We start from the raw sequence: 12,015 nt of genomic DNA on the forward strand, positions 1-12,015 counted from the left end.
TCAGGGCTCTGTGGGGCCATAGCATCACTTCCAGGATTCCTTGAGGCCAAAAGCCATACCTTCAATGTGGAAACAAGGCCAAGCAACTCAACTATGCACAAAACATAGGAACTGGGGTGCAGAAAAATGGCAGCAGGTGCTCTTGACTGATGTGTCAAAATTTTAAATATTTGGCTGTAACAGAAGGCAGTTTATTCACAGAAGAGCTAGAGAGCAGTACAATAATGAGTGTCTGCAGACAACAGTGAAGCATTGTGGAGATTCCTTGCAAGTTTGGGGCTGCATTTCAGCAAATGGAGTTGGGGATTTGGTCAGGATTATTGGTGTCCTCAATGCTGAGAAATACAGGCTGGTACTTACTCATCATGCAATACCATCAGGGAGGTGTCTGATTGGCTCCAAATTTATTCTGCAGCAGGGCAATGACCCCAAACATACAGCCAATGTCATTAAGAACTATCTTCAGCATAAAGAAGAACAAGGAGTTTTGGAAGTGATGATATGGCCCCCACAGACCCCTGATCGCAATATCATTGTGTCTGTCTGGGATTACATGAAGAAACAGAAGGATTTGAGCAAGCTTACATCCACAAAAGATCTGTGGTTAGTTCTCCAAGATGTTTGGAACAACCTCCCTGCTGAGTTCCTTCAAAAACTGTGTGCAAGTGTACCTAGAAGAAAGGAAGAATTTATGTTGTTTTGAAGGCAAAGAGTGGTCACACCAAATATTGATTTGATTTAGACTTCTCCTCTGTTCATTCACTTTGCATTTTGTTAATTGCTAAAAATAAACTAGCAACACTTTTATTTTTGAAAGCAATTCTTACTTTGCAGCATTTTTTCCACACCTGCCTAAAACTTTTGCACAGTACTGTGTGTGTGTGTGTGTGTGTATATATATATATATATATATATATATATATATATATATATTAGTAGGGACAATACAAATGTGGTACTGTATCTCCAGCATTTATAGTGTTCTAAATAGCCTTAAAGACAGTAAAGAAAACTGGACAATACTCTTTTAAAGTCTATATAGAAGAAAATGAAGTATAAGAGTATAAAATACACACATAAATATCAAATCAGCATTCAAATTTATTCAAGTGTATAAGATACAATAAAGTCAAAATGTTTATCGATCACAAATTCACATATGCTTCTAGATACAACTGATCTGATTAAAAACATTTTTTTTTCTATAATATAAATGGAATAAAATAAAATCTAAATAACTAACTAAATTTAGATTATTTAATCTCTAATTTGAAGTTTAAAAAAAAGAGTTAACTTCAAATCAATTGATCCCTACTGTAGCTAATAACTACATAAAATAAACATATCAATATTCAGTCAATACATTACTTTGTGAAAATTCTGTGGCTGTTATTAGTTTAACAGAGTCGCAGTACAGGTAGTGCTGGTTTGTATATCTTTCTAATTAGCAGAGTATATACCCCTTTTTTATAGAATTGACATATTTTAACTGTACAGGTGCTAGAAATGTTAGTCAACCTCTAACAATATCTAATTAAAATGTACAATTGTATTTCCTTGTGCATCACAAAATAAATCTAATGTAATGCAAATTGCTTTAAAGAAAATATTTCTCAGGAATGTTATCATTTAGGTTTAATCATTGTGATCATCCAGTAATAATTGTATTTTTCAATGCAATCGAGGATTGACATTTACAAGTAAAGTTGATGATGATTGTTGAGGATGTTGGCACAATGAGCAGTCATGATCAACACATATTGTACTGTTCATGTTCTAATGCTGTAGTATATCATATTTACATTATTCCACAGGTGTACAGGGTCTGCGAGACTAAGATTTAAAAAAAAAAAATTAGTTGTAAACCTAATTTGTGCCCCTCTTACCATCAAGTTTTGGGAACATTTATAGGAGGAATACAGTAAGTGCACCATCAATTAGAAATATGCAGTATGTTGTGAGTGAAAATAAGTTCTCTGAATTATTCTGGATACTGAGACATTCCAATCATAATGCAAGTATACATCATTTGGACACATCTTTCAATACTCCTTCTATTAGATACCACTTGTCAAATAATACCACAGACATTTAGTAATTTTATTTTGGCCAGATATAAGGGTAAACTAGGGGTTAGGGCCATGGTTAAGAATGGAAGAACAAGGTACATTGTCAGTGTACAATTTTAGAAGATACTTAATTGCCTGTTTTCAGAGACCAGTATGTATACTGATAGCAAGCACACATAGGATGTCACTTTAGCTACAAAGCAACTAATAATGTTTCTGACCCTCTGTTAGCAGTGATGTCATTAGTTATAGATAATATTAAATTCTAGGGAACCCTCTGTTACATCATTACACAGAACACTTTTTTAGGTTTTAGATGTGTACATGAAAGTAGTGTACTATAAATAATAATAAAAAAATGATAATTTATTAGATACTGTAAGTATTGATTTCTTTTGCAAAGATAACTACACAAATGCTGGTGTAATCAGTTGTCTTCAGAGGCCACATAATTAAGTGTTACAATTGAGTTTAACACAAACATACCTGATTAGGAAAGGTCTCACAGTTGGTTACAGCAATTCCAAACAAGGGCTTCAGCATGATGATCACAGAACAGTCAAAACAAATCAGGAAAAAGATGATTGAAAAGCACCAATCAGTGGAAGGATAAAAAATTTAAAGTTTGAAGAGACTTACTCAAAAAGAGGTATATTTACTAACTAGTGGATTGTCAAAGCTTTGACATAGATTTAAAATGGCAGTAAAAATGAATTCTAAACTAGGCTTGCTTAGCATTTACTTATATTGTCATTTTAAATCTGTCAGTCAAAGTCGCCAATGATTGGCAACTGTGACAACTCGCCAGTTAGTAGACATACTCCTAAAATTTTTAATTCCAGCCAAAGGTGCTTTTGACAACTATTAAAAAAGTAAAGAAGGAGGTGGAGTGTTATATAATCAATCATTGTCTGTTCTTACCAACAATTATTTAAGAACAAAAGCTGTACAGTTCCTGTTTTATATTTTTTATCATTAAAGGGTATAGTCTGTTTGTTGACCAGTTGTATGAATGCCCATATAAGTCCACTTTGAAAAGATACAAAAAATGGCAAAGCGGGAAATGCAATACATATCTGGAATCTTACCTAAATCAACAAGGAGTCTTGATTGTACACTATAAAGATTAGGTATATTTTCACAGTATATATATATATATATATATATATATATATATATTACAGTCAGGTCCATAAATATTGGGACATTGACAGAATTTTCATATTTTGGCCTCTATTCACCACCACAATGGCTTTGAAATGAAACAAACAAGATGTGCTTTAATTGCAGACTTTCAGATTTAATTTGAGGGTAATTACATCCAAATCAGGTGAACGGTGTAGGAATTACAACGGTTTCTATAAGTGCCTCCCACTTTTTAAGGGGCCAAAAGTAATGGGACAAACTAATCAATCCTAAATCTAACTTTCACTTTTTAATACTTTGTTGCAAATCCTTTGCAGGCAATTACAGCCTGAAGTCTGGAATGCATAGACATCACCAGACGCTGGGTTTCATCCCTGGTGATGCTCTGCCAGGCCTCTACTGCAAATGTCTTCAGTTCCTGCTTGTTCTTGGGGCATTTTCCCTTCAGTTTTGTCTTCATCAAGTGAAATGCATGCTCATTCGGATTCAGGTCAGGGGATTGACTTGGCCATTGCATAACATTCCACTTTTTAGCCTTAAACAACTCTTTGGTTGCTTTTGCAGTATGCTTTGGGTCATTGTCCATCTGCACTGTGAAGCACCGTCCAATGAGTTCTGAAGCATTTGACTGAATATGAGCATATAATATTGCCCGAAACACTTCAGAATTCATTCTGCTGCTTTTGTCAGCAGTCACATCATCAATAAATACAAGGGAACCAGTTCCATTGGCAGCCATACATGCCCATGCCATGACACTACCACCACCATGCTTCACTGATGAGGTGGTATGTTTTGGATCATGAGCAGTTCCTTTCCTTCTCTTCTCTTCCCATCACTCTGGTACAAGTTGATCTTTGTCTCCTCTGTCCATAGGATGTTGTTCCAGAACTGTAATGGCTTTTTTAGATGTTGTTTGGCAAACTCTAATCTGGTCTTCCTGTTTTTGTGGCTCACCAATGGTTTGCATCTTGTGGTGAACCCTCTATATTCACTCTTGTGAAGTCGTCTCTTGATTGTTGACTTTGACACATATACATCTACCTCCTGGAGAGTGTTCTTGATTTGGCCAACTGTTGTGAAGGGGTTTTTCTTCACCAGGGAAATAATTCTTTTGTCATCCACCACAGTTGTTTTCTGTGGTCTTCCGGGTCTTTTGGTGTTGCTGAGCTCTCCGGTGCGTTCTTTCTTTTTAAGAATGTTCCAAACAGTTGATTTGGCCACACCTAATGTTTTTGCTATCTCTCTGATGGGTTTGTTTTGATTTTTCGCCTAATGATGGCTTGCTTCACCGATAGTGACTGCTCTTTGGATCTCATATTGAGAGTCGACAGCAACTGATTCCAAATGCAAATGTCACACCTAGAATCAACTCCAGACCTTTTACCTGCTTAATTGATAATGAAATAACGAGGGAATAGCCCACACCTGTCCATGAAATTGCTTTTGAGTTGATAGTCCCATTACTTTTGGCCCCTTTAAAAGTGGGAGGCACATATTGAAAATGTTGTAATTCCTATACCGTTCACCTGATTTGGATGTAATTACCCTCATCTTAAATCTGAAAGTCTGCAGTTAACGCACATCTTGTGTTTCATTTCAAAACCATTGTGGTGGTGAATAGAGGCCAAATTCTGAAAATTCTGTCAATGTCCCAATATTTATGGACCTGACTGTATATATATATATATATACTTTTGGATCTGCCGGCACTCCCTTGCTGAAAATACGATGCAGCTGCATCAGGTGCCTTCCTGCATACAAAAATGTAGCAAACATATACACGATCTCTTTGAGGAGAAGGCGGCAGTCAGATGACTTTTGAAATAATGCAATCACACAGCCCAGTGATGTCAACATTTCAGAATATATAATGTAGTTCTTTCGTCAGGATAACGAAAGAGCTACATTATATGTTCTGAAACGTCGACATCACTGGGCTGTGTGATTGCATTATTTCAAGTCATCTGAGTGCCACCTTCTCAAAGAGACTGTGTGTGTGTATATATATATATATAATATGTTACTGTTTAAAACAAAATAAATTTCATAATAATATTCACTGAAATAGTTTTTAAAGTATACATACTAATTATGGATCTATTAGGAAATATAATTAATTCTGCATACAAGCTATTGCAAAATGAACATTTATAAAAATCTAAAGATAATTTAAACCATTTTAAAAACTATGAATAGAGCATTATAATGTATGTAAAAGGTTTGTTTTTTTTTGCTTGTAAAGTTATTGTATTAAATCAATATTAGTTTGAGATGAAAAAGTGTTGTTTGTACAAATAACAGCACAATCAGTCTCCTAAAATGACAATTCAGTAGCAATAATCAAATAATCTGCTTTATCACCTACACAGTCCAAGCATTTCACAATATCCAAAATTTTTGTATCCAATTTATTCAATTATTAATTCCAAAGAAGCCATATTTTAAATTGTACTCAACATATTCACTTACATCTTTCATGTTGAATTTATTTTATTCAGTTTACATACATTTTTATAAGTAGCTTTATATTCAAAGTGATTTCTAGTTAATTGCACTGATCACATGAATACATAAATTGTTTTTGTTACTGTTTTTGACTCTATAAATATTTTGCCACTTTCTGTCTGTGTTATATGAATTGAGGTGCTCCATATCAAGTGATCCATATGCTGTCAACTGTTCCGGACCAACAACTTTATACACAAGTAATGTCAATCCTTGTAAACAAGAAAATACCTTGCTGCATATGTCGCTACAACTTCCAAAACAGCTCTCACACTGTATACAGACCACTTCACGCCGTCATTTATATAAGACAGTAGAGATGCTATTCATTAAGTTCACCAATAAGAGGGTAGTCATCTGACCAATGAAATAAACCATAAATCACTGGGGATGTAAAACTACTGTATAAAAGCAAATAATGGCGCAAACATGTATATCATCAGAGATAAAACAATGAGCACATTATATGCAATTAAATGCCACAACTACTTGTGTTCTCAGTTTCTTCTTTCGCTGTGTCTGCATCCATTTTTACAACTATTTTTCTAAGGCGTTTGGCATAACTGAAGCATTCTAGTATATGGATTGAAGGGGCAGTAAGGTATCCCATTTTATTATTATAGTTGCTAAGAAGCTTTGATATCCTTTTGCTTTCATCTATAGCCTTTCTCTGAAGTGGGACATCACAAGCACAAGCACTTTGTACTATTTATTATCTCGTTAGAGGAAATAATGGAGGTTGAAATGGGCCCTCCTAAACTGGAGTACAATACACACAATCTTTCAGTTGTACTTATAACTTCCAAAATAATCTACAATACCATTTGCATTGACATTTTTATAGTTTGACAACCTAATTCTTTTGCATTTGTAACTTCTCTTAATTTACAGACTAATGCAATGAAACAATTACACAATGGAATACTCTATTGTGCTCATTCCTACTGGGTAATCTCACTCTACACTTATCAACTCTTATAGGGGCCTTTTATCATTAAATATTTGCAGCATATTCCCTGAAAACACACCTTTTCAGGGGATACCCACAAATATTAAGCATCACTCCAATGTATGAAGGAGGATATCAAATATATCTCTGATATCTGCTGTGGTTCCTACATTTCTGACAGCAGCCGCAACCCCTATAGGTTTCTATGGGGATTACAAAGCTGTCTGATTTACCAAGCTCTGGAATGCGAAGCATTCTGGAGTTTGGTCCCTGCAGCTAATGCCATCTGAAGATGGAGTTAGCTGCTGTAGCCTATTGGCTACACTTTTTACTGGAAGAGGGTCACTCCCTGGCAATGGCCGCAAACCATGCATGGTCAGTAGACTATGCATTCGCAGGTGTCCCGATAGAGGAGTAAAGAGACAGCTGATGTAGTCACTTCACTCTAAACACATTGTAGGGACGGGCAACTTTTGGAACCCTTATCCCTGCATGTAGTATTTGATGCATTCTGGCAGTATTATCACATGCTGCAATGTGATTTTGGGCGCTAATATCGCACCCAGATTGCATTGGCAATATGATTATTGATAAACTGGCCCCATATGCACTCATCATTTCTCAGATTTACTACACATTACTTATCATATTCACTTGCCGCTATTACTTTGTCAATCATCACACACCACTTGGCATACAGTAACTACTCATGACTGATAAATAATTATATTTGATAATGACAAAGGGAAACACTCTTCTGATTTAAGACAATTGACTACTAACAACAACACCAACTGTTTGGTGTTATTGTTAGTAGTCAAAAGTCATTAACAATTAATTAAACTGCAATGATAAGTTTATAAACTATGTTTTAGTAGTTATGATGTTTTCTAATGGAAATAATTTTACTTAAAAAAACTAAAGTTAATTGATCAAATTTTCTGGGTTTACAATTAATGATACTTTTATAAGCAATTTATGACTTTTATACATTAAACATTTAATTTCAAGATTTTGCTTACAGCTACTTTGCAGAACTGTGAAAACAGGCATAGCTAGGAGCCAGTAGCAAAACATCAAACTTAGCTATGCCCCAGAGCCAGAAAAAAACTGGAGATGGTCTACTGGAGCTAAAGTAGTACTGAAATAATAACGGAGCAGGTGCTGGAGCTTGGAGCAGGAGCTCAGCTTTTGCAGGTGCCCCTCTTATTGCTAGCTTAAACTTTGGAAATTGCATATAAAATTAGACTAAAATTCACATTACTTTACAATTAGGCAAATGCATAGCATACAGAACAGTACATATACTTAAATACCCACTAAAACAAATAAAGAACTTCAGTTTGGTTTTAGTTGATGAGCTCTAGCTTGTGAAAAGTATCTGCAATTAGAGCAGCAATGCTGAGCTGCTCTGGAGCAGCTTCGGAGCTAGTGGACAAGGAGTTCCTGAAGCTGATAGTTTGTTTTGGCTCTGGAGCCAGTATGATGCCAGGGCTAGACTAAAATTGTTGGCAAACCTCGAGCACTGCCAGTAATACTTAAAAGCATTAATTCCCAGCAATTCACATGCAGTATATTTTAGGACAGATAAACCAGTAAAAACTACAGCACTAATACCTATCTTGAAACAAACTCAAAGGGATTGTGCCTGTTATTCAGCCTTCGTATTGACTAAGGATTTGAGAACAACTCTTATAGAATTTGATTTAAATAATATTTAAATGAGGTAAATATTGTGCAAATTATGAGGGATGTAATTATAGACAAACTATGCTGTAGCACATGCCCAATGGAGTATGGGCATATAGTAGTATGCGCAACAAAAACATTCAATGCTATTGCAACTACTGTATTATATCTGTGTAAGCAATATACAGTAAATTGTGTTCTGAAATGAGATTAAAATCAATCAATCACAACAGCTAGGCATGTAGAGCCACTTAAACATATTTCAACACTAATTGTAAAACTTTGAAATATTTAATGACTGCCAAGTAAATTCTTATTGCCTTTGTGAACTTTATTTACATACATAGACTAGCACACTACTTAAGATGAGTGAAGTGTCTGCCTTTTCCAGACACTGATTTTTTACATTTAGGATGCAGAATTTTCTTTCTTGTTTTACATATATATATATACAGTCAGGTCCATAAATATTGGGACATTGACAGAATTTTCAGATTTTGGCCTCTATTCACCACCACAATGGTTTTGACATGAAACAAACAAGATGTGCTTTAACTGCAGACTTTCACATTTAATTTGAGGGTAATTACATCCAAATCGGGTGAACGGTGTAGGAATTACAACAGTTTCAATATGTGCCTCCCACTTTTTATGGGGCCAAAAGTAATGGGACTATCAACTGAAAAGCTATTTCATGGACAGGTGTGGGCTATTCCCTCGTTATTTCATTATCAATTAAGCAGTAAAGGGTCTGGAGTTGATTCTAGGTGTGACATTTGCATTTGGAATCAGTTGCTGTTGACTCTCAATATGACATCCAAAGAGCTGTCACTATCAGTGAAGCAAGCCATCATTAGGCTGAAAAATCAAAACAAACCCATCAGAGAGATAGCAAAAACATTAGGTGTGGCCAAATCAACTGTTTAGAACATTCTTAAAAAGAAAGAATGCCCCGGAGAGCTCAGCAACACCAAAAGACCCGGAAGACCATGGAAAACAACTGTGGTGGATGACAAAATAATTATTTCTCTGGTGAAGAAAACCCCCTTCACAACAGTTGACCAAATCAAGAACACTCTCCAGGAGGTAAATGTATATGTGTCAAAGTCAACAATGAAGAGAAGAGTTCACAAGAGTGAATATAGAGGGTTCACCACAAGATGCAAACCATTGGTAAGCCACAAAAACAGGAAGACCAGATTAGAGTTTGCCAAACAACATCTAAAAAAGCCATTACAGTTCTGGAACAACATCCTATGGACAGATGAGACAAAGATCAACTTGTACCAGAGTGATGGGAAGAGATGAGAAGGAAAGGAACTGCTCATGATCCAAAACATACCACCTCATCAGTGAAGCATGGTGGTGGTAGTGTCATGGCGTGGGCATGTATGGCTGCCAATGGAACTGGTTCCCTTGTATTTATTGATGATGTGACTGCTGACAAAAGCAGCAGAATGAATTCTGAAGTGTTTTGGGCAATCTTATATGCTCATATTCAGTCAAATGCTTCAGAACTCATTGGACGGCGCTTAACAGTGCAGATGGACAATGACCCGAAGCATACTGCAAAAGCAACCAGAGTTTTTTAAGGCTAAAAAGTGGAATGTTATGCAATGGCCAAGTCAATCCCCTGACCTGAATCCGAATGAGCATGCATTTCACTTGATGAAGACAAAACTGAAGGGAAAATGCCCCAAGAACAAGCAGGAACTGAAGACATTTGCAGTAGAGGCCTGGCAGAGCATCACCAGGGATGAAACCCAGCGTCTGGTGATGTCTATGCATTCCAGACTTCAGGCTGTAATTGCCTGCAAAGGATTTGCAACAAAGTATTAAAAAGTGAATGTTAGATTTAGGATTGTTTAGTTTGTCCCATTACTTTTGACCCCTTAAAACTTGAGAGGCACATATAGAAACCGTTGTAATTCCTACACCGTTCACCTGATTTGGATGTAATTACCCTCAAATTAAATCTGAAAGTCTGCAGTTAAATCACATCTTGTTTGTTTCATTTCAAAGCCATTATAGTGGTGAATAGAGTCCAAAATCTGAAAATTCTGTCAATGTCCCAATATTTATGGACCTGACTGTATATATAAATAAAATGCAGAAATGCAATAACAAAGCTCACTTGCCATAGTGTATTCTACTAAATGACAGTGAAATTTTACTAACTTTTCAGATCACAAAAAATCTGATTATTAGTATATACTATGAGAATGCTGAATCACATTGGACATGTGACAGAACTGCTTCCGCTGCAGGTGGTGTGGTGGCTATGCAGCCCCGAAGTGTGGGGAGCCTGACATTGCCAGACCATCTGCTCCTGTGGCACCAGACTGCTTTTTTGATCCTGTGCAGGGAGCCAGGACATGGATTTGGGCTTCAGATGGGGTGGGTGGACTGATATAGCTGGCCCCACCCCAAATTTTACTACAGGGCCACATAACATCTGACAGTTTGCAGTTAAGATGTTTTCTTTTATATAAAATGTTAAACACCATTTTTATCTTTGCTTCAAGCTAAGTATAATCATATTGTACTTTTCATTTGTACATGTTGATAAAATTTTTGTTGTATGTATCACTTTTCCTATTTGTGTGTGTTTTTGCAAACTTTTCCTTGATTATTTTTGTATAAATATACCTTTATCTGTGTTTTTTTTTTAAATATCTAGAGCATTTCACTTTACATACATTACTTACTAATATTTGTTTACAATTGAAAGTATAATTTTGTGCACTCTTTTCCTTTAGAGAAATGGGAACAATAGTAAATACTGTAGAAGTGAAGTTCTATATTTTACTGTTGTTTATATACATTTTTATACATTTTCTAGCAAAGATATATCACTGTACCTGTATCTGAGGTCTGTATGTTCCTGTGTCAACAGGTTTGAAATCAGTAACATGAAAACCTATTGGCTCCAGTAAATTTTAAGCCACTGGCATTGGGCAGATGATGCCGCAGTGAGGGCCAGATATATACAGACACTTGTACACAACCTCCTTCCACTGGGGATGACACTCTTCAGATACAGATACCAATAGGTACACTATGATAAGGAATGTATCTAATCAATGTTATAATATATTATTTGACTTAGAGTGAAATATCCTATAGTATAAAACTATTTTATTTTGTTTGATTTAAAATATCTATACATGCAGACTACTCCTTTTAAATTCTTCCAATTGTATTGCCTAAAGATCCACAATGACTTGGTTGTTGATATCTTCTATAGGTTTTCCCCTATTTCATCTGCAGGTAGCAGCTTTGTGATCAGTGAAGGCAGTTTTCTTGATGTGTCAAACTGGGTAAACCCTGCCCAGCTGTTCCTTTTCTACCAAGTGAATGCCAGCTCTCCATGGGTTCGGGATCTTTGTGGCCAAAGAACTATAGATGCCTGTGAGCAGATATGTGACCCAGACACAGGTGAGTGCAGGGTTCACCCATCACCCCGTACATTTAAACAATAAAATGTTATTTGAGATGCACACTGCATGAAACTAATTGTTATTACAGTCAGCTCTCATATAATCTAAGGAGTAAACAGTAATAAATCAATTTCAATGCTTGGATATTAAATTGATTCTGTAAACTTTTTTATTTAAATTTTTTTTATAAAAGGATTCCTTTAATTTTTCCATT

At 35.8% G+C, this 12,015-nt stretch overlaps 1 protein-coding gene across 1 annotated transcript in view; it reads left to right on the forward strand.

Annotated features, from left to right (window-relative positions):
* Window positions 1–12,015, forward strand: part of ASTN2 (astrotactin 2) — a 567,587-nt gene that overhangs the window by 237,208 nt on the left and 318,364 nt on the right. The window contains exon 6 of the mRNA XM_088467057.1: window positions 11,632–11,799. Within this exon, the coding sequence (XP_088323183.1) occupies window positions 11,632–11,799 (168 nt within the window). The remainder of the gene's footprint in view (window positions 1–11,631; window positions 11,800–12,015) is intronic.

This window comes from Taudactylus pleione, unplaced genomic scaffold (assembly GCF_031769625.1).
Source record: "Taudactylus pleione unplaced genomic scaffold, aTauple2 ptg000009l, whole genome shotgun sequence".
In the NCBI taxonomy this organism is placed as follows: domain Eukaryota; kingdom Metazoa; phylum Chordata; class Amphibia; order Anura; family Myobatrachidae; genus Taudactylus; species Taudactylus pleione.